General features: G+C 42.7%; 1 protein-coding gene across 3 annotated transcripts in view; it reads left to right on the forward strand.

Moving 5' to 3' along the window:
- LOC134615642 (NACHT, LRR and PYD domains-containing protein 12-like) overlaps window positions 1–26,852 on the forward strand; it is a 32,495-nt gene that overhangs the window by 874 nt on the left and 4,769 nt on the right. For 2 of the 3 annotated variants that reach the window (XM_063460213.1, XM_063460212.1), the window contains exons 2-5: window positions 3,701–3,808; window positions 13,525–13,754; window positions 13,871–15,791; window positions 24,759–24,932. In XM_063460213.1, the coding sequence (XP_063316283.1) occupies window positions 3,735–3,808; window positions 13,525–13,754; window positions 13,871–15,791; window positions 24,759–24,932 (2,399 nt within the window). In that variant the 5' untranslated portion in view covers window positions 3,701–3,734. Of the gene's footprint in view, window positions 1–1,823; window positions 2,011–3,700; window positions 3,809–13,524; window positions 13,755–13,870; window positions 15,792–24,758; window positions 24,933–26,852 lie in introns of those variants that run through there. The other variant, XM_063460211.1, reaches the window with a different exon arrangement.

The raw sequence follows: 26,852 nt of genomic DNA on the forward strand, positions 1-26,852 counted from the left end.
AGAGCAGCATTTCTAATTTTGATTGAAACTGTCAGAGAAAACGGCAGCCTCGAGCAAGCCAGGATATTAGTTTACAGAGGCTGTTACAATTATGTCTAACGTGACTAAGGTCAACAATGACTCAAATGAGATTATACAATGCTGCTGTATACCATGTCCACCAGGAGAGATTGGACAGTATAGATGTAAAACAAATATGCCAGCAGTTTATCTCAGTTAACGAGAGGAGAAGGCATGTGTTTGGCTCCTTCACATAGTGGACATTGAGTTGTTGTGTGGGGCACCAGTAGTCCATGTCTGTTGCTGTAACAGTAGTTCATGTTTAGAATAAGAAACCCCAGCTCACCGATTTGATCGGGGCCTAAAATGTTGCATAATTTTGCTGAGAGATCTTTTACTTTGTGGTCATCTTAGATGAGTAGTTTTATGGACAAAAACCACCAGGTCATTCAGTGTTCCCTTAGTGCTAATGTATAAGAGATGTTGGTGTAACTGAAGTAATGTTGTTAAGTCCTTAAAGTCATATTCTTTTATTGTCATGACTGTATTTGAAGCTTTGTTTTTTATTTTTGTATGATACCTGATTTATGTGGAATATGGCTGAAGTAAAGTAAAGCCTAAAATACTTAGTCAGTCATTTGTTTAATAGTAATTTAACATTATATAATTCACATATAAAACTATGAATTGTAATTTTAAATGGTTTAAAAGCATGTAGAATAGCATATGTAGGCAAGTATATTTCTCCTCTTTTTTTTTTTTTTTTTTTTTTTTTTTAAAATCAAGAAGCAAAGACAAAAAGGAAAAAAAAAAAAAGAAACAGGGCAGGGTTCGGTGGTTGAATCATCCGTCCCCACCAATGCCAAAACCAAATCTACGCCCTTGTCTGCATGCCAGTCACACTGAAGTCTCGTTAGGCTGATTTTCAGCTGCTTTCTCTTCCTGTTGCCGTTTGTTGTTTTGTTTGTTTGTTACCAACACACAACCACCCATATCTTAGTCAATACATTTTCTTTTGTACCTTAATGTTTTGTTGGTCAGTTTTTGTAATATATATTCAATATATTATGCCAATAAAGGTTATTGGTAATGGTAATCATTAGAGATGTCTCCCTTTATATGTGAAACATCCATGCACACAATAATGATAACAGTCACTACTCCAAACCTTGACGGCTAATGTACAAAAAACGATTAAACAATAAAAACAATACAAAAATAAACAAAAATATAAAAATGTGGCTCTGTATCGTCGTCTCTCTGTCACGAGTAACCTCTGGCTATGAATATTTGTAGCTACATGAGCATATCTGTATGTGCATAAATAATCTTAACTGTCTCACTGTGACACTGCAGATATTTACTTTATGAAGCTTATTGTATAATGTGATTAAAATGTGCTTTATTGTTCCCAGTGTGGGCATTTATAATTTGATCTAATATCAGCCTTCTCTGATGATAGCATCTTTAAAGTCACTGTTTCACATTTAACTTAAAAAAAAGCTTTCCAATCATTCATGGATGTAAAGTTTTAGAAAGAGAGGGATCATTTTCTAGTGGTTAAAGGAGTTGTGGCAGTTTGTGTTAAAATAACAACCGTAATCTCAACATTTTGATCTTTTTATATAAATTGTATTTTGAGTTTAATCTTAAAATATAGACTTTAATGTAAAAAACAAAAAAAAACCCAATACTTTTTTTGTTCTTAATGTGGCCCTAATACTCCATCAGAGAAAAGTGCTCATGTGTCTTTAAGAAGCCGATCTGTGACTCACACAGCAATGTGGTCATGTGATGTCCTGTAAATGGGATGCAGGGGCTGCTCTGCGTTACAGGAAAAGATTGCATTTATGTGGTGTGACACATAGAACCCTGTGAATAACTGAAGATTACTTAAAGGAAGAGGAAGACAGCATAATCCACAGTATTCAAATGGCGTTCTAAGGAGAAGGACTGCTTCAAAAATCGTTCTCCAGTCTTAAGTAGTGACCCTGGACCCAAAGCCACAAAGTAAGTTCCTGTTTCTACTGAACAGTGAGATGAAGGTAAACTTTAGATCAGCCTCACTGAACTGCTTCTTTCCCACTAACACAGGAAATCTTCAGTAAGAAGTTTTAACATCTGTTATTTAGTTTATTTTCTCAACAGATAAACTTTTTAGGACTGAAAAACAGCAACATAAAGCTTACTGATAAAAGCATGCATGCGTTTTTCTATCCGTTTGTATCGATATACATGTAAAGCTGAAAATCTTTAAGGAAGATTGCCTGACTTGTGTATTAAAGGCAAACGATTCCATATCAGAATACCTGTTTTTACAGTTATTAAGGAACCACGATGGAAACAAATCGTGATTCGTGCTCAGAAATCCAGGTGAAAAAAATCCCATGAAGCTGATAAACTGAAGTAGGCTAAAAAAAATTTAAAAAGCAGCACATCATGATGATGCTCACTTACATCTATCAGTTTGGAAAGGACTACCAAGCTATTTCCAGGGCTTTGTGATTCCAATGAATCGCAGTGAGAGCCATTATCTATAAATGGACAAAACTTGGAACAGCTGTCTAAGGATCTTGGAAAGAAAAGCATCTGGACTTCTTTAAGTTGCTTGAAGATGTTTCACTTATCATCAGAGAAGCTTCTTCAGTTCTAGAGTCAAATGGTGGAGAGTCCCAGATTTAACCCCTGCGGGAGTGTCCCCCCGGGAGGGACAATGGACCCCCTAATGATCCTCTACCTAATCACATGAGCCAAGGGTTTAACTCATTGTCAAACCTAGCCCCACCCTATCATGTGATTTCCTGAGGTCAGATGGCCCAGGATGTGAGTGGGCATCTGGGAAGGGATCTCAAAACTGGATCTCACTTCCCAGAAGTGGCCAGTCTACCAGAATTACCATGAAATGCAGTGATGATGTCAGGATTGATGGAACGGGCTCAAGTGCAGATTCTGAAGTTGAAGCAAAAAGTCTTTATTTACAACACCCAGTGAACTATATACATAATGTGAGGGGAATGAATAGGGGCTCCAGGGATCCACGGGACAGGAAGGGAAAATGCTCCACACACACTTGTAGGTCCACACTCTGTTCGTTCCACGCACTCACTCGCTCCACTCTTTCCAAAGGGGAGAACCCACAATAAGTTCCACCCAGCTGAGCGAACACAGTAGAGAGAGGGAGCAGAAACCAAAACAAAAACACATGTGGACTTACTGGGTCGGCTGGGCAGACACTTAATTTCAGATCATTTGTTTGATGATCTGAAATACTTTTTCATGTCACTGTTTCTTTAAAATGACTTCAGTGATTTTAAAGACATGGTAACATCAGAATTTGAGTGTATTTTCTAAGCCGTTTACAGGCTCACAGTTTAAATTTATTGTTTGCTGCCCAGAAAGGAATATATTTGTTGATTTGTTAAATACACAGGACCTCAGCTATGCACGGACACAGTGTGTCTGTGAAGAAAGATCACACAAGAGAGGGAGGGGATGTGTTTTCTGTTCTGTCAGCAGTTAAAGTCCTCTTCAAACACATCCTTTCCTACACAGCCGCATTCAGGATTGAAATATCACTCATGATCATGTTCAGAGCCTCCTCACCATAAACCCAACCCTGAGAGAAAGTCATCTCAGTGCCAAACAACAGGAACATATCCAAGAACAATGTGGGATTTATTCTGTGTTTATCTTTCCACAGGTCAGCAGCAGAGACAAAGTACAGAGACTCCGGGATGTCTATGGAGAGTGAGCAGCCCAAAGATCATGATCCAGATTTTGGTATTGAACCTGAACCCATGACAAAAAGGTGAGTGACTGTTTGTACTTAATGAATCTGATGGTCAGCTAGCAATGGGGAAAATATGTTTACATGGAGTAGAACTATTAGTGCACAGATGTTCCATTAAAGGAAAGAATTTACGAATCACTTACAAACTGTCAGGTTAAGTTGTGAATTATGCTTTCTGATAAAGAGCAGAATCCATAGTTCCATCAATTACAACAAGTTGTCCAGGTCATGAAGAAGCAAAGTACCACCATACAATCTCCTTCTACCTGGCAGCTCTATCTTCTTTGCCTCCTTTTCTAAGATATCCATTGTTCCTTCTCTGCATATGTCCAAACCTTTTCAGCCTTGCCTCTCTAACTTTGTCTCGAAACCACTCAATCTGAGCTGTCTCTCTGATAGTTTCATTTCTAATCTTGTCCATTCTGGTCACTCCAAATGAAAATCTTAATATTTTCAGGTCTGCTACTTCCATCTCTGTCTCGGAACCATACATGCATCATAAAAGGTCTTGCTACAATCTTGTAAACCCTCCCTTTCAGTCTTGCTGCTATCCTTGAGACACAAATCACCCACAAAACTAGTCTCCACCTACTCCACCCTGCCTTCACTCTCTTCTTTATTTCTCTTGTGCACGCTATTGCTTTGGATGGTTGACTCTAAGTATTTAATCTCATTTACATTCACTAGTTCTAGTCTATTTGCATCTTCACTGTTACAACTGTCTCCCTCCCATTCATGCCCATATTCTGTCTTGCTTCTACTGACTTTCATTCCCTTTCTCTCTGGAACATACCTACATCTCTCTGGGCTCTCTTCCACCTGCTGCAGAGTGTCAGTACAAATCATTGTTGTCTACAAATGAGTCCATTGAGACTCCTCCCTGACCACATCAGTCGAGCTGTTCATCATCATTCCAAAAAAGGATAGTGGTCAGAGCTGATCCCCTTCTGCCTTCATTCATTTCCTCTTCTTGATTCCTAAAGTCGTCCTACAGTTTATATTCTGATAATGCATAGCTATGTAGCCCCTAACACCACCTTACAGTTTCCCATTTCTTTCAAACTGCACCTTCAGCATAAGATGTAGTTTGCGCTGAGAGTGGAAGACACAGACTTCACAGCATGTACATCAAATCTGTGATCGTATACATCAAGTCCATTCACCTTGTGGGCTTGTGTCCTCTGCCAGAGTCCTGGGGGCTTGAGGGTCCTGAGCAGTATTCTTGCTGTTCCTAGGACTGTGCTCTTCTGGATAAAGATCTCACAATGTTGTTCCTGGGATCTGCTGGAGTCAATTCAGTTCAAATCAATTTTATTTATATAGCACCAAATCACCACAACAGTTGCCTCAAGGTGCTTTATATTGTAAGGTAAAGATCCTACAATAATACCAAATAAAGAGAAAAAAGCCCCAACAATCATGAAACCCCCTATGAGCAAGCACTTTGGCCACAGTGTGACATACAGTGGCTTGCAAAAGTATTCGGCCCCCTTGAACTTTTCCACATTTTGTCACATTACAGCCACAAACATGAATCAATTTTATTGGAATTCCACGTGAAAGACCAATACAAAGTGGTGTACACGTGAGAAGTGGAACGAAAATCATACATGATTCCAAACATTTTTTACAAATAAATAACTGCAAAGTGGGGTGTGCGTAATTATTCAGCCCCTTTGGTCTGAGTGCAGTCAGTTGCCCATAGACATTGCCTGATGAGTGCTAGGTTGTCTAAGAGAATATTGGGAGCAACAACACCATGAAGTACAAATATGTCTGTGAAGGTTCTCAGTCATCCAGGTCATCGTAGTCTAAGGAGCTTGGAAAGAAAAGCGTCTGGACTTCTTAAAGTTGCTTGAAGACGTTTCACCTCTCATCCGAGAAGCTTCTTCAGTTCTAAGGTCAAATGGCCGAGAGTCCCAGATTTAAACCCAGTGGGAGTATCCCCCCAAAGAGGGACAAAGGACCCCCTGGTGATCCTCTAATCACATGAGCCAAGGTGTGAAAGCGGGTGTGGGACCTAATCAGCCAGGGTTTCGGGTGAGCTCATTGTTAAACCTGGCCCCACCCTATCATGTGAATTCCTGAGGTCAGGAATTCACATGATAGGGTGGGGCCAGAGAAAACTAGCAGATTATAGGAACCATCTCCGTTTCAACCTGAGATGCAGACAAAGCAGAGTTGTTCCTAAGAGCCTGTGCCTTGGATCCACTGTCAGGGGACACAGAGCAGACTTGATTCTACAGAGAGCACAAAATCACCTTCTAAGTGAAAGGATAAGACAGGTCCATTTCACTATAGATGCCCTCCAGATCAAGATCAGCCAGACTCTGCAGGAACTGGAAACCCTCCTACCCTCTCCAATCCTAGAAGAGGTTTACAAGTTTGTGGACAAGGCTCAGCGGGCCCAACACTCTAAAGGAAAAGAAAGACAATGCAGGAAATTCCACACCTTGCTTTCAAAAACACTCACTCCTCAGTCTGAATCTACACAACTCAGAGAAGAACATACACCTGAGGACAGTCAGGAAAAATGGGTGAAGAACTTTTCAGACCGGAAGCTCACTGAACCTGAAAAGAACGTATTAGCCAAAGGACTCAATTTTGCCATTGCTCCGCAACAGTTGCCCATAGTGGACCTCATCACAGCCACAGAAACTGCCATACGGATCAACAAATTATCACAGACAGAAGCAGAGCAAATCAGGATGAAAGTCTCAGCCACCCTCTCCAGTGCCAAAGTCCCTCCGTCTAACCTCACATTACAAGAAAAGAAGGCCGTCGCTTCCCTGAGCAAAGACCACAACATCACTATATTACCAGCGGATAAGGGAAGGTGCACCGTAGTCCTAAACACAACGGATTACCACACAAAGATCACTACTCTCCTCAGTGACAACAATACCTACGAAGCCTTAAAGCGAGACCCCACAAGCAGCTACAAAAAGAAAGTTATAGCTTGCCTTCAAGACCTTGAAAGGGACAAAATCATCGACCGCCTCACATATCACCGCCTTTATCCAGGGGATGCCATACCCTGCATTTATGGACTTCCTAAGATCCACAAGGAAGGTGTCCCTCTCAGACCCATAGTCAGTAGCATAAACTCAGCCACTTATAACATTGCGAAACACCTTGCTACCATCCTTGCACCTCTGGTGGGGAACACCCCACACCACATCAAGAACTCCACCGACTTCACCGACAAGGTCGAGAAACTTACCCTGGATCCAGATGAAACCATGGTGTCCTTTGATGTAGTCTCACTCTTCACTTGCATACTCACCACGGAAGCAGTGGAGACTGTCAGAAAACGATTACAAGAAGACAGCTCCTTGGAGGACAGGACCAACTTCACACCCGATCAGATCTGCACACTGTTAGACCTCTGCCTCACCACTACATATTTCAAGTACAACGAGGGTTTCTACAGACAAAAGCATGGCTGTGCCATGGGCTCCCCCGTGTCACCTATTGTAGCCAACCTTTACATGGAGGAAGTGGAAAGAAAGGCTCTTGGCTCTTTTAAAGGGAGAGTACCCAGCCAGTGGTACAGATATGTAGACGACACCTGGGTCAAAATCAAAACACAAGAAGTGGAATCCTTCACTGCGCACATTAACGCCGTGGATAAAAACATCAAGTTCACCAGGGAAGACACAAAGGACAACTGCTTGCCCTTCCTAGACTGCGCTGTGCACATTGAAGAAAACGGCAACCTCAACATTGAAGTTTACCGGAAGCCCACACACACGGACCAGTACCTCCTCTTTGACTCCCATCACCCTCTGGAACACAAACTTGGAGTAATCAGGACCCTACACCATCGGGCAGAACATGTTCCCTCTAAGCCTGAGGGAAAAAAGAAGGAACACACACACGTAAAGGAAGCACTCAAAACATGCGGTTATCCCAACTGGGCGTTCATGAAGTCAGCAAAGATGCACAGAAAAGAAGATCAGACACCAGCGAGGGAGGATAAGAAAGACAGACGCAACAACGTTGTCATCCCCTATGTAGCTGGTGTATCAGAGAAACTCAGGAGAGTTTTCTCCAAGCACGACATCCCAGTGTACTTCAGACCCAGCAACACACTCAGACAAAAACTGGTTCACCCGAAAGACAAAACTCCAAAACACAGACTTAACAACGTGGTGTATGCTGTACAGTGCAGCGAGGAATGCCCAGACCTCTACATTGGAGAGACCAAACAGCCACTTCACAAGCGCATGGCACAACATAGAAGAGCCACCTCCACAGGACAAGACTCAGCAGTCCATCTGCATCTTAAGGATAAAGGTCACTCTTTCGAGGATGCCAATGTTCACATTTTGGACAGAGAGGACAGATGGTTTGAAAGAGGAGTGAAAGAAGCCATTTATGTCCACTGTGAGCGACCATCTTTGAACAGAGGCGGTGGTTTACGACACCAATTGTCTGCCATCTATAATCCAGTTTTGAGATCCCTTCCCAGACGCCTTAATGCCCACTCACATTCTGGGCCATCTGACCTCAGGAATTCACATGATAGGGTGGGGCCAGGTTTAACAATGAGCTCACCCGAAACCCTGGCTGATTAGGTCCCACACCCGCTTTCACACCTTGGCTCATGTGATTAGAGGATCACCAGGGGGTCCTTTGTCCCTCTTTGGGGGGATACTCCCACTGGGTTTAAATCTGGGACTCTCGGCCTTTTGACCTTAGAACTGAAGAAGCTTCTCGGATGAGAGGTGAAACGTCTTCAAGCAACTTTAAGAAGTCCAGACGCTTTTCTTTCCAAGCTCCTTAGACCATGAAGTACAAAGAACACACCAGACAGGTCAGGGATAAAGTTATTGAGAAATTTAAAGCAGGCTTAGGCTACAAAAAGATTTCCCACACCTTGAACATCCCATGGAGCACTGTTCAAGCGATCATTCAGAAATGGAAGTATGGCACAACTGTAAACCTACCAAGACAAGGCCGTCCACCTAAACTCACAGGCCGAACAAGGAGAGCGCTGATCAGAAATGCAGCCAAGAGGCCCATGGTGACTCTGGACGAGCTGCAGAGATCTACAGCTCAGGTGGGGGAATCTGTCCATAGGACAACTATTAGTCGTGCACTGCACAAAGTTGGCCTTTATGGAAGAGCGGCAAGAAGAAAACCATTGTTAACAGAAAACCATAAGAAGTTCTGTTTGCAGTTTGCCACAAGCCATGTGGGGGACACAGCAAACATGTGGAAGAAGGTGCTCTGGTCAGATGAGACTAAAATGGAACTTTTTGGCCAAAATGCAAAACGCTGTGTGTGGCGGAAAACTAACACTGCACATCACTCTGAACACACCATCCCCACTGTCAAATATGGTGGTGGCAGCATCATGCTCTGGGGGTGCTTCTCTTCAGCAGGGACAGGGAAGCTGGTCAGGGTTGATGGGAAGATGGATGGAGCCAAATACAAGGCAATCTTGGAAGAAAACCTCTTGGAGTCTGCAAAAGACTTGAGACTGGGGCGGAGGTTCACCTTCCAGCAGGACAACGACCCTAAACATAAAGCCAGGGCAACAATGGAATGGTTTAAAACGAAAACATATCCATGTGTTAGAATGGCCCAGTCAAAGTCCAGATCTAAATCCAATCAAGAATCTGTGGCAGGATCTGAAAACTGCTGTTCACAAATGCTGTCCATCTAATCTGACTGAGCTGGAGCTGTTTTGCAAAGAAGAATGGGCAAGGATTTCAGTTTCTAGATGTGCAAAGCTGGTAGAGACATACCCTAAAAGACTGGCAGCTGTAACTGCAGCAAAAGGTGGTTCTACAAAGTATTGACTCAGGGGGCTGAATACTTACGCACACCCCACTTTTCAGTTATTTATTTGTAAAAAATGTTTGGAATCATGTATGATTTTTGTTCCACTTCTCACGTGTAGACCACTTTGTATTGGTCTTTCACGTGGAATTCCAATAAAATTGATGCATGTTTGTGGCTGTAATGTGACAAAATGTGGAAAAGTTCAAGGGGTCGAATACTTTTGCAAGCCACTGTACATGCCAACCCTCCTGATTTTTCTGGGAGAATCCCGAATTTCAGTGCCCCTCCTGAAAAACTCCTGGAGCCACCATTCTCCGGAATTTCTCCTAATTTTCCACCCGGACAACAAAATTGAAAAACCATTTCCCAGAATTCATAGCGTGGCTCAGCCAATTCCAGTTTCCAATAATGGTGGCAGCTACTTAGTTTTAATATTACTCTTATTACTCTTTCTGGGTCCCAAAATAAACTTTTAACATATTTTCAGGCGAGAATGTAGCTGTGTAAACTTCAAATATCTGAGCCGGCGAAAACAGCAAACTGCCGGCACATCGCTTTCAGACCCCTGCGGTCTTTCACTACTCAGGTTAAACATGATATACAAGTCACTTAGATCAGCGGTCCCCAACCTTTTTTGCGCCACGGACCGGTTTATGCCCGACAATATTTTCGTGGACCGGCCTTTAAGGTGTCGCGGATAAATACAACAAAATAAAACTAGTACCGGTACCGAAAAAAAGAAGATTTATTCATAACACACGTGAAAAGACCCAGGAAAACCGAGTTAACGATAAAAACGATAACAAAATAATGCTGAAAACCGATAAAAACCCTGAAAACCATACATTTCACACATGAGCCTCAACTCTCGGCCCAGTACCAAACAACTCACGGACCGGTACCGGTCCGAGGCCCGGGGGTTGGGGACCGCTGACTTAGATAACTTAAAAATTTTAATGTTTGGCTTTTTTCAGTGTTTTATTTGTTTGTGAGTAAATCAGTTTGGCTGATATTAAAGTTATTACATTAGATTAGATTAAATGAAACTTTATTAATCCCTCGGGAGGGTTCCTCCGGCATTTTCATACAGCTGAATAAACGTCAAACAGAAAACTGATTAAACAGAAGTGTGAGATGGTCAAGAATTTGCGCCACCGTCTGGTTATATTTTAGATAGCAAGGAGCAGGAGGCAGAGTTTCACTCCACCGAGAGAGCTCGTGACGTAATTCTGAAGGCTAGACCGTCAAATTTCAGTCGCTCACTTCCGGCCTACCTGGCTTTGGGAGGACCCGGCCTTCGTGGTCTAAGTGGGCCGGGTCCTCCCAAATCCTGCAGAGGATGCAGCCTCTGAATTTGGACACCTCTGCTGTTTCCGGCCAGCCACTAATAATGGTGACATTCAACTTATTTTATCCGACAAACAAACACTGTAAAATTTGTTTGTTTGCCCCCCCCCCGCAACAGCCCTTTTGAATGTCTCCCTAATCAGGTGTCAAGGTTAATTTTTTCTTCCACTTCTAATGTTCCCTCTTCCTGATGTTACTATCACTAGGTATAGCAACATCTATCACTGTGGCTGTCTTCTTTGGCTTGTCCACCACTGCTATGTGGTTGTGGCTATCATTCTGAGGTACTCATGAGTCTTTGTTGTTTTATCCTGGATAGTGGTTCTAAAACTCACTAGTCCTTGACCTCCTTCCTTCTGCATAGCGTACAGTCTCAGGATGGTGAACTTGAGATGAAATCCACCATGCGCTGTAAAGAGTTTCCTTGTCTCGATGCCAATAGCTTCTATCTCCTCTTTTGAGCGATTTATAATCCCAGCAGGCTATCTGACGACTGGGTTATTGACCGAAGTTTGTTCTTCCCATTCAGTTGACTCTGTGCCACTTTCTTTACTCTCTGCAGATATTTAGTGGTTACAGCTTTCCCAGTGGCCTCTTCATGGTTCTCATTTGCCTGTGGGATTCCCAGGTACTTTTAGCTGTCCTCAATGTCTGCAATGTTGCCCTCTCACTGTGCAATCCCCTCAGTTCAGACTACTTGCCCTCTCTTTGTAACCATCTGACTACACTTCTCCAGTCCAAATGACATTCCACTGTTGTTGATTTAGATCAGGGGTAGGCAACTCTAAGGCTCGAATGCCGGTGTGTCCTTGATCCAACACAGCTGATTCAAATTGCTAAATGGCCTCCTCAACATGTCTTGAAGTTCTCCAGAGGCCTGGTAATGAACTAATCATTAGATTCAGGTGTGTTGACCCAGGGTGATATCTAAAACCTGCAGGACACCGGCCCTTGAGGCCTGGAGTTGCCTACCCCTGCTTTAGATCCTTGTGGTATGGATCAGTGAATTGACATCTTGGTCATTCCTAGCACACAGCTTGATGTCATCCATGTAGAGGAGGTGGCTGATGTTTGCTCAATTCCGTAGTTGGTATCCTTATTGATTCTTGTTAATGAGCTGGCTGAGGGGGTTTCGGCCTTTGCAGAATAGTAGTGGGAACTCCTCTGGTGTTCCTGTTAATTCTTTCTTCCACTCATGTAGTGAGTCATATGCCTGTTGCTATAATGTCTGACAGGAGTTTCCATGTTGTGCTAAGGCAGGTCATTGGCTGGTAATGGGATGGGACCAGTCACTTCTGGGGATCCTTGGGGATTAGGGATGACTGGCCTTATGTTAGCCATTCTGGGTATGTCTCGTCCATTAGCAGCTGGTTCACTTGTCCTATCAGGCACTCATCGAGTGCATTTATCTTCTTTAGCCAGTAGACATGAATAATGTCAGGGCCTGGTTCTGTCCAGCTCTTCATGCTTGTGAGTCTTTCTTGAGATTTCTACCAACTTCCGGGGGGTTGCTGTGGTCTGCTCTTTGACCAATGATTCATAGCCTCAAACATGAACAATGTTATTTCATTTTTACTTAGTAATAAAAATGTACATATTAACCCTCTGGGGTCATGTGCATCAAAATCACATGACCAATTTAAGATGACACAGCACCAAGATGCAGTGACCCAGACTTCAAACTATATACCAGTTTTTAAATTGTGTTGATAGGCCACATAAAAATAGTTATGATAAAAAATACACACAGTGTTTTCTTTTCTGAATAAAACAGTGGTATTTGCAGCGGGAAAAAAAAAAACACGTATAAACTGTGTTTTCTAAGGACAGCGCTAGCAAACACTCTCTGCTTGCGAGCAAAAAAAAAAAACCACCAGTTTTGCAAAAAGTTGCTGCAAAAAATCCACCAAAGGTAGACTGCAGCGTAAATGCTGTCTCCAGGTGGAGAACAGGAGGAGTGATGTTAGACCTGCAAAGTTTAGTCCTGTGCTGTTCTCCTCTGTCTTATAATGGACAGAAACTATTTTTTGGATTGGCACAAATAATTTGTGTGCCTTCTTATTTCATGGAGAACACCTGATTGTTCTGTAAATTGTTTTAAATGGTTATATAAAAAATGCCTTTGCTGCATTTTAGGTTAATAGCAGCATATAACTTTGTTTGCAAAACCTGTGCATAATTAAAAAAACAAAACAAAAACCGATTAAATTACAATTACAATTCAGACATGTGAGATTATATTGAAAATAATGATACCAAACAAGACAAGGTAAACAGTTTTTAAAGTTGAACTATAGAGGTAAAATCAAAAATAGTCAAAAACAGCAAATTATACCCTGGACCCCAGAGGGGTAATACAATCCATATTATCTTATTTCTGGCATAAAAGTAATTTCAAGAATCTAAAATGCAAAGTGAAGTTGCCTGCACAACCAGGCCAGATATCAAAACTTCTAAATGGAAGAAACTATTGGGTACTCACAACCACAAACATTCCACAGATATTTTTTTCTGTTATCCAGGGTGGGCATTCAGCTTTTGTATTTCTGATTTTACTGTGTTATGCACTGATTACTTTTGCTTCATGTCTACAGTCAAAAGAGGAGCCACACTGATGTGGAGAAGCAAGTGTCCTGCTGTGCTTTGTGTCACGATGTCCCAAAGGATCCAGTCACCACCAACTGTGGACACTGGTTCTGCAGACAGTGCATCTACCCATACTGGGGGAAGGCTTCCTCACCAAGAGACTCCTGTCCCAAGTGTGGGAAATATTCCAGGACCAAAAGTGGACTACAGTCAGTCAATCAGAATACCTCTGTACAAAGTAAGACTGTGTACTTCTAGTTAACTACTGACAACTAAACTTCTTGTCATGACATTCAGACATTAACAAATTTCCTTGTTAATGTTATTTTGATTTTGTGTGTCTGTCTTTCTAAGATGCCAGTCTTCAGGAGGTTTTAGATGAACATAGGATAATTATGAAAAAGACGTGTGAACAAGTGACTGAAAATAATGATGAAACAGGAAGTGGAACCCTCTGTAAGGGGATCTATGCAAACTTCTATATCACAGAGGAACAGAGTGAAGAGGTTCATACCCAGCATGAGGTGAGGCAGCTGGAAATAGCTTCCAAGAAGAAAGCCATGCATGGCACTTCAATCAGGTGCCACGACATCTTTGAACCCTTACCTGAACAACAGAAACCCATCAGAGTCGTTCTGACAAATGGTGTCGCTGGTGTTGGAAAAACCTTCTCAGTACGGAAGTTCACTCTGGACTGGGCAGAAGGTTTGGAAAACCAAGACATCAGTCTGGTGTTTCTGCTTTCATTCAGGGAGCTGAATCTGGCCAGACATAAGCCATACAGTCTTCTGGAACTGCTCCATCTTTTCCATCCAACATTACAGAAGGTCACAGCAGAGAAGCTCGCTGTCTGTAAACTTTTGTTCATCTTTGATAGCCTGGATGAAAGCAGATTTTCTTTGGATTTCACCAACAGGAAGCTTGTGTCTGATATCACACAGAAGTCATCAGTCGGTTTCCTGCTGACAAACCTCATCGAGGGGAATCTGCTTCCCTCTGCTCTCATCTGGATAACTTCCCGACCTGCAGCAGCCAGTCAAATCCCTCCTACATATATTGACAGGGTTACAGAAATACGAGGCTTCACTGACGCCCAGAAGGAGGAGTACTTCATGAGGAGATTCAGTGATGAAGAGCTGTCCAGCAGAATCATCTCCCACATGAAGACATCCAGGAGCCTCCACATTATGTGTAGAATCCCAGTCTTCTGCTGGATCACTGCTACAGTTCTGGAGCACATGTTGACTACAGAGCAGAGAGGAGAGCTGCCCAAGACCCTGACTGACATGTTTTTACACTTCCTGCTCATGCAGACAAAGAAACACAAATGCCACGAGGGACATGAGTCAAGCCAACTGATGGAGGCTGACAGGGAAGTTCTTCTGAAGCTAGGGAGATTGGCATTTGACAATCTGGAGAAAGAAAACACTGTGTTTTACCAGGAAGACCTGGAGCAGTGTGGTCTGGATGGCACAGAGATCAAATTGTACTCAGGAGTTTGTGCAGAGATCTTCAAAAGAGAGTGTGTGATCTTCCAGATACCAGTCTACTACTTTGTTCATTTGAGTATTTGTGATTTTCTGGCGGCGGTTTATATAATCCACTGCTACACTAACACAAAAACAGAGGTGCTGCAAGGCTTCCTGAGAAATGGTCATCATTATTATTATCACACAGATTATTCCACAGATATCCCATCTCTGGATGGCTTTCTGCGGGCAGCCATGCAGAAATCCCTCCAAAGTGAAAATGGCCACCTAGACTTGTTTGTTCGCTTCCTTCATGGCCTTTCTCTAGAGTCTAACCAGAGACTCTTAGGAGATCTGATAGGACAAACAGAAATGATTCTAGCAATTAATGAGAGACTCGTAGACCTCGTGGAAGTGAGAAATGTTAGACGGATAAACAACCTGAGAAGATTTAGAGGTCCGCAAGTTCAAATAGAGAACAGACCTGGAGAGTCATCAATCACCCAGAGAGTCATCAACAATCTGCAGACAATAGACATTTATAACATTTCTTCTGACAGAATGATCAACATCTTCCATTGTCTGATAGAGATGAATGACTTCTCAGTACATCAGGAGATACAGGCGTTCTTGAAGTCAGAGAACAGATTAGAGACAGAGCTCTCTGAGTTCCAATGCACAGCTCTGGCTTGCATACTGCAGATGTCAGAAGAGGTTCTAGATGAGTTGGATCCTTGGAAGTACAACACATCATGGGGAGGACAATGGAGCCTGATTCCAGCTGTGAGGAACTGCAGAAAGGCTCGGTGAGTTCAAATGTTAATGAAATCATAAATCATTGTAGGTTTGTGTAATATTACTTCAGATTCTTTGTGACATATTATTGTTCTCATGACAATAATTCACTTATTCAGTGCATCATATTTCATTTTATTTTGTAAGATGTGTTGTTAAGCTATTTCAAAAGCAGTAAAAATGTTTAATTTAACAAGAACTAATCTAATCCAAATTAAAGCTGCAAGCAGCGATATGAGGGCCCTCGCACCCCAGCACGTCGAGCCACGCCCAACACCTACAACCAGCACGTCTGATCTGATGTCACATTGATGGAATTCATGCATTTAACCACCAGCTAACATTTCATCTAATTCAACCATTATTATAGTCGTCCCACTAGGTGGCGCTCTAACCATTACTGACAAATGGCATAACAAACATTTCCGAGGTCAAGTCTAATCACGCCTGCGACCTTTGGGAGAGATTGGACATTGTGTTTTTGAGTGACAGCAGATTACAGGTTTTTGGCGAGTGATTGAAACTCCACGTGCCGCCATGACCACCCCGTTTCCCTGAACGTAAAAAGCTTCGCAATTTAACATCACAAAGGTCTTTAGATTACACACACTGGAGATTGGGTCAATATGATGAAATCCCTTGGAGGAGTTCGTCAAAGAATGAGGCTTGAAAAGAGGGGAAAATGTCGCAGAAATTACAAATTAATTTCAAAATGGCTGACTTCCTGTTGGATTTGGGATATTGCTCCAAGAGACTTTTTTGTACATCTTGATATCTTCCATAAGCGTACCAGGTTTCAGACTCATACATAAAACACAGAGCAGGGGCTGTTGTTTTGAAATATTGTAGGGGGCGCTGTGGAGCCATTTTGCGCTATTCAAGGAAAATGGTAAAATAACAAGAAAGCGCTCATCACATTGGAGGTGTGCGCCAAATTTCAAGACATTTTAAACTGTCCAAGCCCTTCAATATCCGCTTCATCTTTCATGGTGAACTGCGTTGCCACCAGGGTGCGCTGTTCAGTTTAAAGTCACAATTTTCTCACTGAAGCATCACGAGGGACTGATCGTGATATTCACTGCCTTTGAGGTGGCCACGATAAACCTGTGAAAATCAGTACAACAAAATGAAAGACATGACATTTCCTGTTGCCACTAGGTGGCGCTCTATGTATTCCAGACAATGGGCGCATCAATCTGTTCAGGGCGGGTCTGACATCATGTCTGTAAAGTCTGGTACTGATCAGACTGGATTTCATTGAGTTATACTAATTTGTTTCTTCATGGCGAGACATCAATGTTCGCCATGCTGCTGGGGTCACACCCTCTGACGAAAACTCACAGTTTTCACTGTAACCAAGGACCAACTCCTTAAGGCTTTCCTGGAGAAATTTGAGACTTCAGATGTCACCCATCACATTACTGTACACCAAAGTGTAAAACATGACATTTCCTGTTCCCACTAGGTGGCGCTGTCCCTGTTGTTAAATATGGCAATTGAAATATGTTTAGGGGTGGAGCCTTATCATATGTGTGCTCTTTGGTCCAGGTCGGACCATGTATGACAGAATGAGAGGCAATAAGATTTTCATGGCGAGTCATCGAAATTCGCCATGGCGCCACGGCCTCACAGTATCACGAAAACTCAAAAGCTCCGCAATTTAACATGGCCCAGGTGTGTAGTGTACACTGACCAAATATGAAGCTTATACGACCAAATCCCAAGGAGGAGTTCGAAAAAGTTCGAGGCATGGAAATGGCAAAATTGGAGCCAAAATGTCACCTTCAATCCAAAATGGCGGACTTCCTGTTGGGTTTGCGTCAATGGTCCCAATGACTTTTTTGTTCGTCTTAGCATGATACACATGTGTGCCAGTTTTCATACATGTAGCTCAAACGATGTGTTCGTAGGGCTGCATTTAAGAAGGCATAGGTGGCGCTCTAGAGCCATTTCCCAGTGCTCATATGTAAAACCATTAAAATACAAAATTTTTCACCAGACCTGGCATGTGTGCAAAATTTCATGAGTTTTTGAGCATGTTAAAGCCCTCAAAAAGGCCCTTGTTTTGCCTGAATAATAATAATAATAATAATAATAATAATAATAATTAAAGCTGCAAGCAGCGTTATGAGGGCCCTCGCACGCCCGGCGCGTCGAGCCACGCCCAACACCTAAAACCATCACGTCTGATCTGATGTCACTTTGATGGAATTCATGCATTTACCCACCAGCTACCATTTCATCTCATTCAATCATGATTATAGTAGTCCCACTAGGTGGTGGTCTAACCATTACTGACAAATGGCAAAACAAACATTTCTGAGCTCGAGTCTCATCGTACCTGCGACCTTTGGGAGAGATTGGACATTGTCTTTTTGAGTGACAACAGATTACTGCTTTTTGGCGAGTGATTGAAACTCCATGTACCACCATGACCACCCCGTTTCCCTGAACGTAAAAAGCTTCGCAATTTAACATCACAAAGGTCTTTAGATTCCACACACTCAAGATTGGGTCAATATGATGAAATCCCTTGGAGGAGTTCGTCAAAGAACGGTACCTTAAAAGAGGTGAAAATGTCGCCAAAATTACACATTAATTTCAAAATGGCTGACTTCCTGTTGGATTTGGAATATTGCTCCAAGAGACTTTTTTGTACATCATGAAATCTCCTATAAGCTTACCAAGTTTCAGACTCATACATAAAACACAGAGCAGGGGCTGATGTTTTGAAATATTGTAGGGGGCGCTGTGGAGCCATTTTGTGCTATTCAATGAAAATTGTAAAATAACAAGAAAGCGCTCATCACATTGGAGGTGTGCGCCAAATTTCAAGACATTTTAAACTTTTGAAGCCCCTCAAAAGCCACTTCATTGTTCATGGTGAACCGCGTTGCCACCAGGGTGCGCCGTTGAGTTTAAAGTCACAATTTTCTCACTGAAGCATCATGAGGGACTGATGGTGATATTCACCGCTTTTGAGGTGGCCACGATGAACCTGTGAAAATCAGTACAACAAAGTGAAAGACATGACATTTCCTGTTGCCACTAGGTGGCGCTCTACCTAGTCCTGACAATGGGCACATCCGTCTGTTCAGGGCGGGTCTGACATCATGCCTGTAAAGTCTGGTACCTATCAGACTGGATTTCATTGAGTTACACTAATTTGTTTCTTCATGGCGAGACATCAGTGTTCGCCATGCTGCTGGGGTCACACCCTTTTGCGAAAACTCACAGTTTTCACTGTAACCCAAGACCAACTCCTTAAGGCTTTCCTGGAGAAATTTGAGGCTGCAGATGTAACCCATCACTATACTGTACCCCAAAGTGTAAAACATGACATTTCCTGTTCCCACTAGATGGCGCTGTCCCTGGTGTCAAATATGGCAGTTGAAATATGTTCAGGGGTGGAGCCTTATCATATGTGTGCTCTTTGGTCCAGGTCGGACCATGTATGACAGAATGAGAGGCAATAAGAATTTCATGGCGAGTCATCGAAATTCACCGTGGCGGCGCCGCTTCACCGTATCGCGAAAACTCAAAAGCTCCGCAATTTAACATGGCCCAGGTGTGTGGTTGACACTGACCAAAGATGAAGCTTATACGACCAAATCCCAAGGAGGAGTTCGAAAAAGTTCGAGGCATGGAAATGGCAAAATTAGAGCCAAAATGTCACTTTCACTTGCAAATGGCGGACTTCCTGTTGGGTTTGCGTCAATGGGCCCACAGACTTTTTTGTTCGTCTTGGCAGAATACACATGTGTGCTGGATTTCATACATGTAGCTCAAACCATGTGTACGTAGGGCTGCATTTAACAAGGCATAGGTGGCGCTCTAGAGCTATTTCCCAGAGCTCATATGTAAAACCATTAAAATACAAAATTTTTCACCAGACCTGGCATGTGTGCAAAATTTCATGAGTTTTTGAGCATGTTAAAGCCCTCAAAAAGGCCCTTGTTTTGCCTGAATAATAATAATAATAATAATTAAAGCTGCAAGCAGCGATATGAGGGCCCTCGCACCCCAGCACGTCGAGCCAAGCCCAACAACTAAAACCAGCCCGTCCGATCTGATGTCACATTGACGGAATTCATGCATTTAACCACCAGCTAAATTTTCATCTCATTCAACCATTATTATAGTCGTCCCACTAGGTGGCGCTCTAACCATTACTGACAAATGGCATAACAAACATTTCCGAGCTCGAGTCTCATCACGCCTGCGACCTTTGGGAAAGATTGGACATTGTATTTTTGAGTGATAGCAGATTACTGCTTTTTGGCGAGTTATTGAAACTCCACGTGCCGCCATGTCCACCCCGTTTCCCTGAACGTAAAATGCTTCGCAATTTAACATCACAAAGGTCTTTAGATTCCACACACTGGAGATTGCGGCAATATGATGAAATCCCTTGGAGGAGTTCGTCAAAGAACGGTGCCTTAAAAGAGGTGAAAATGTCGCCAAAATTACACATTAATTTCAAAATGGCTGACTTCCTGTTGGATTTGGAATATTGCTCCAAGAGACTTTTTTGTACATCTTGATATCTCCCATAAGCTTACCAGGTTTCAGACTCATACATAAAACACAGAGCAGGGGCTGTTGTTTTGAAATTTTGTAGGGGGCGCTAGGGAGCCATTTTGCGCTATTCAAGGAAAGTGATCACATAACAACAAAGCCCTCATCACATTGGAGGTGTGCGCCAAATTTCAAGACTTCTTAAACTTTGCAAGCCCCTCAAAATCCGCTTCATCTTTCATGGTGAACTGCGTTGCCACCAGGGTGCGCCGTTCAGTTTAAATTCACAATTTTCTCACTGAAGCATCACGAGGGAATGATCGTTATAATCACCACTTTTGAGATGGCCACGATGAACCTGTGAAAATCAGTACAAAAAAATGTAAGACATGACATTTCCTGTTGCCACTAGGTGGCGCTCTACGTATTCCTGACAATGGGCACATTAAACTGTTCAGGGCGGGTCTGACATCATCCCTGTAAAGTCTGGTACTGATCAGACTGGATTTCATTGAGTTATACTAATTTGTTTCTTCATGGCGAGACATCAATGTTCGCCATGCTGCAGGGGTCACACCCTCTGATGAAAAGTCACAGTTTTCACTGTAACCCAAGACCAACTCCTTAAGGCTTTCCTGGAGAAATTTGAGGCTGCAGGTGTCATCGATCACAATACTGTACCCCAAAGTGTAAAACATGACATTTCCTGTTCCCACTAGGTGGCGCTGTCCCTCATGTCAAATATGGCAGTTGAAATATGTTCAGGGGTGGAGCCTTGTCATATGTGTGCTCTTTGGTCCAGGTCGGACCATGTATGAGGGAATGAGAGGCAATAAGATTTTCATGGCGAGTCATCGAAATTCGCCATGGCGCCATGGCCTCACCATATCACGAAAACTCAAAAGCTCCGCAATTTAACATGGCCCAGCTGTGTAGTGTACACTGACCAAATATGAAGCTTATACGACCAAATCCCAAGGAGGAGTTCGCAAAAGTTCGAGGCATGGAAATGGCAAAATTAGAGCCAAAATGTCACCTTCACTTGCAAATGGCGGACTTCCTGTTGGGTGTGCATTAATGGGCCCACAGACTTTTTTGTTCGTCTTGGCATGATACACATGTGTGCCAGATTTCATACATGTAGCTCCAACGATGTGTTCGTAGGGCTGCATTTAACAAGGCATAGGTGGCGCTACAGAGCCATTTCCAAGTGCTCATGTGTAAAACCATTAAAATACAAAATTTTTCACCAGACCTGGCATGTGTGCAAAATTTCATGAGTTTTTGAGCATGTTTAGGCCCTCAAAAAGGCCCTTGTTTTGCCTGAATAATAATAATAATAATTAAAGCTGCAAGCAGCGTTATGAGGGCCCTCGCACCCCCGTCGGGTCGAGCGACGCCCAACACCTAAAACCAGCACGTCCGATCTGATGTCACATTGAAGGAATTCCTACAATTTAACCACCAGCTAACATTTCATCTTATTCAATCGTGATCATAGTCGTCCCACTAGGTGGCGCTCTAACCATTAATGACAAATGGCATATCAAACATTTCCGAGCTTGAGTCTCATCATGCCTGCAACGTTTGGGAGAGATTGGACATTGTGTTTTTGAGTGGCAGCAGAATACTGCTTTTTGGCGAGTGATTAAAACTCCACGTGCCGCCACGACCACCCCGTTTCCCTGAACGTAAAAAGCTTCGCAATTTAACATCACAAAGGTCTTTGGATTCCACACACTGGAGATTGGTTCAATATGATGAAATCCCTTGGAGGAGTTCGTCAAAGAACGGGGCCTGAAAAGAAGGGAAAATGTCGCCAAAATTACACATTCATTTTAAAATCGCTGACTTCCTGTTGGATTTGGGATATTGCTCCAAGAGACTTTTTTGTACATCTTGATATCTCCTATAAGCTTACCAGGTTTCAGACTCATACATAAACCACAGAGCAGGGGCTGTTGTTTTGAAATTTTGTAGGGGGCGCTGTGGAGCCATTTTGCGGTATTCAGTGAAAATGATCACATAACAAGATAGCCCTCATCACATTGGAGGTGTGCGCCAAATTTCAAGACTTTTTAAACTTTCCAAGCCCCTCAAAATCCACTTCAACTTTGATGGTGAACTGCGTTGCCACCAGGGTGCGCCGTTCAGTTTAAAGTCACAATTTTCACACTGAAGCATCACGAGGGACTGATGGTGATATTCACCGCTTTTGAGGTGGCCACGATGAACCTGTGACAATCAGTACAACAAAATGTAAGACATGACATTTCCTGTTGCCACTAGGTGGCGCTCTACGTATTCCTGACAATGCGCACATCAATCTGTTCAGGGCGGGTCTGACATCATGCCTGTAAAGTCTAGTACGGATCAGATTGGATTTCATTGAGTTACACTAATTTGTTTCTTCATGGCGAGACATCAATGTTCGCCATGCTGCTGGGGTCATACCCTTTCGTGAAAACTCACAGTTTTCACTGTAACCCAAGACCAACTCCTTAAGGCTTTCCTGGAGAAATTTGAGGCTTCAGATGTCACCCATAACAATACTGTACACCAAAGTGTAAAACATGACATTTCCTGTTGCCACTAGGTGGCGCTGTCCCTGGTGTCAAATATGGCAGTTAAAATATGTTCAGGGGTGGAGCCTTATCATATATCTGCTCTTTGGTCCAGGTCGGACCATGTATGACAGTTTGAGAGGCAATAAGATTTTCATGGCAAGTCATCGAAATTCGCCATGGCGCCACGTGCTCACCGTATCACGAAAACTCAAAAGCTCCGCAATTTAACATGGCCCAGGTGTGTAGTTGACACTGACCAAATATGAAGCTTATACATCCAAATCCCAAGGAGGAGTTCGAAAAAGTTCGAGGCATGGAAATGGCAAAATTAGAGTCAAAATGTCACCTTCACCTCTAAATTGCGGACTTCCTGTTGGGTTTGCGTCAATGGGCCCACTGACTTTTTTGCTCGTCTTGGCATGATACACATGTGTGCCAAATTTCATACATGTAGCTCAAACGATGTGTTCGTAGGGCTGCATTTAACAAGGCATAGGTGGCGCTACAGAGCCATTTCCCAGTGCTCATGTGTAAAACCATTAAAATACAAAATTTTTCACCAGACCTGGCATGTGTGCAAAATTTCATGAGTTTTTGAGCATGTTTAGGCCCTCAAAAAGGCCCTTGTTTTGCCTGAATAATAATAATAATAATAATAATAATAATAATAATAATAATAATAAGAAACGGAGCAGATACAATAGGGCCTTCGCACTCTCGGTGCTCGGGCCCTAATAATAAGAAACAGAGCAGATACAATAGGGCCTTCGCACTCTCGGTTTATTACTAATTAATAGTAATAATGTATACTTTATTGATCCCATGGGGAAATTACTTGTTTTTCTCTGCATTTGACCCATTCACTCAGTGAAGCAGTGGGCAGCCACTAAGCAGGCGCCCGGGGAGCAATGTGTAGGGACGGTACCTTGCTCAGGGGTACCTGCTCAGGCCATCAGGGGTAGCCATTTAGTGGATTCGAACCCCCGACCTTCTGATCATGGGGCGACCACTCTACCTACTGAGCTATCCCTGTCCCAAGACGTGGGCACTGGTTCTTTAAGCGCAGCCCAGAACCCCACTAGCTGCTGAGCCACAGAGTGGTTTCGAACCAGCGACCTCAGCATCTCACACACGAGCTAGTAGCCCAGCAGTTTACGTCTGCGCCACCTGCTCAGGCCATTAGGGATTATTAGTTAAAATAAATAAATAAATTATAGGCTAACCGTCGCTGTCTCAGCTTCCCCAGACAGCAGGTGAACACCGATGTTTATCCTCGTGAATGAACTTAAAATTCAATGGCATTCCTCCAGTCAGTCTGGCGGTGGTGCATGTTAATTACTGCCAGCTGCTAGCTTGAAGGCCTATGATACATGGCCCAAGACAAACTATTCAAAATGACTGACTATTGTGAAATAATCAGGACCCGCACAGCATTCAATTCTCAGTCGTAGCACCTTTATTTTGACCCACAGTGTTTTCCACTGCTTCAGCACCTTGTGTTGAACCGGGAAGCCAGCTTTCCAGTTGCCTCCCACACCACACACTGTTCCTTCCCGACTCCAGACACTAAAAGGGGAGAGCTCATTAGTTCCTGTCCCTCTCACCTGTCCCCTCCGACCTCCCTGCACCGCCCCGTGAGCTCACCATACCACCCCTCCACTGCAGCAAAGCCAGAGACCACATCCCTGCCACAACTATGTTTTGCTGCTAGGTCATTTTATAACCTTATAACCTTTCGGCATCCTATAGGCCCAGAGGTAGGGGAATGAACTGATTACGACATTGGCGAGGAGACGAGATGAGATAGGAAAAGAATAATGAATCACAGATTTGTATAATAAAATAATATATCTTTTTATAGTAACATGGTTTGCAATGTATCTGTCATCATAGATTTTCTGGATGTCGGCTATCAGGGACTCACTATAAAACCTTGGCGGCAGCTCTGAAGTCCTGTCCCTCCCATCTGACAGAGCTGGACCTGAGCCTGAATGAGATGCAGGATTTACAAGTGGATATGCTGTTCGGAGCACTCAAGAGTCCAAATTGTAGACTGGAGACTCTGAGGTTAGTTTACTTACTGTAACTTCTGAAAACACACAAGTAGTTCAAAGTGTGATGTTCCATTATGAAGTGACACCAGTGCTGTGTGAAGGATATAATTTGCTCTGTGTTTTGTGTTCTTTTGGGTTTCACAAAGAATTGTATCCATTTCCAAACAATCTGAAAAATCAGATGATTTAAAAAAAAAATGTCAATCTTTCTTTAAGAGGCCTTTCAACAACCATTGTACTAATAAGGAAGCATGACAGTAGTTTTTTTTTTTTTTTCTACAGGCCTAAAATAGTCAGTATAAAAAAATAACTTTCTTTAGAGACCCATAAGTCTATTGTTATGCTTAGAACGTAAGTCTCTTACCATGCTGTTAACTACCGAGAGTGGCACAAACAGCCCTAACATGCACAGAGTGGGAGTGGGCACGACTGTGCGAGAAGACAACTTTAGGATGCTAGACTTAATGGCAGAATTCCCAAGAAAAAGCCATATTTTAGACTGACCAATTAAAAGAAAAGTCTGGGATGGACAAAAGAGAACAGATACTGGAGGAAGGCATTATAGACAGATCAGTCCAAATTTGAGGTGTCAGAACATTTGTGACATGGAGAATGAATAAAAAGATGCATGAACAATGGTTAATCCCATCAGTCAAGCATAATTGAGGTGTAATAGTCTTGGGGTCCTTTGAAGGTAATAAAATAGCAGATTTGTTCAGAGTGGAAGGGACCTTGAGGAACGAAAGCTATCACCAGATTGCGCAACACTATGCCAGATCCTGTGGACAGCAAAGCTCTGCTTTTACTCTAGTGTTTGACTTTTGGATTTTTGTGTTAGCTGAATTTTGAATTCCTGTTCTGATTTCTTTAATAATTTCTTTTATCTCAGGTGATATTATTTTGATCCCTGCTTTCACTTTATGGTTGTTTTAGCTTAACTTCCTTTCTGCAGTTGTGTTTTGGTTTAGGTGTTGATTTTTAGGTCTCGTGTATTGTTCATATATGGTCCTTTAGACCCCACACAACAAATTGTGATGGTGGAGTGTCATGTTTTGATGTGTGGCAGGCAGGATGTTGGACCCAAATGCAGGACTCATAAAGAGAGGAGTAAACTCAATACAGCAGCTTTAATGTTGGAAAACTTCTCATTCAAATACAAAGCAAAACTAGACACTCAAACACTAGAAAATAAACCATAAACTGAAAACTAGGAATTGACTTTGAAAACAAATCTCAGAAACATACAGCATAGTAAGGGTACAAAACAAGACAGCAAGGAACACACAGGGCTTAAATACACAGAGGGATAATGAGGGAATGAGACACAGGAGGAGAGCACAGCTGGGAGTAATCAAACATGACAAGACCAAGTGAAAGCAAAACTGAAAACATTAACATAGGACATGGACTACCAGTAAAACAGGAAACCTGAGACAGTTCACAAAGACGCAGACTAGACACCAAGACGTGGAAATGTGACAGACCTGGGAACAGAGGAAACATGAAGCACAGAGACAGGAGTAGCAAACTGCAACATGAGACACGACTGACTGGGGAGCAAGAAAATGAAAATAACAAAACTAAACCTATCCTATGAAGGGCACAGGAACCAAAATCTAAGAGCTAGAAATCACAAAACAAAGAAGAACTAGAGAGCTAGAAATTCAAAACAGAAACCAAAACACTAGCAGTCAAAAACTATGATGAAATGTAAGATCAATAATAGTACAAACTCAAAATACTGGGTCACAGACCCAGGTCCGTGGCATGGAGGATAATTCACAATGTTCGGTTCTTAAACTAATCTGAGAGACCATTGAGGGCCATATTACTTTTGTTCTTCGGCGTGTAGACTGTGTGTTTGTGGCAATTTGTTGATTTTTTTTTTCTGTGGAATGTTTTACACTGTCTGAACTATTTGAGTCCTTTTCAA

This window comes from Pelmatolapia mariae, linkage group LG17 (genome assembly GCF_036321145.2).
Source record: "Pelmatolapia mariae isolate MD_Pm_ZW linkage group LG17, Pm_UMD_F_2, whole genome shotgun sequence".
NCBI lineage: Eukaryota > Metazoa > Chordata > Actinopteri > Cichliformes > Cichlidae > Pelmatolapia > Pelmatolapia mariae.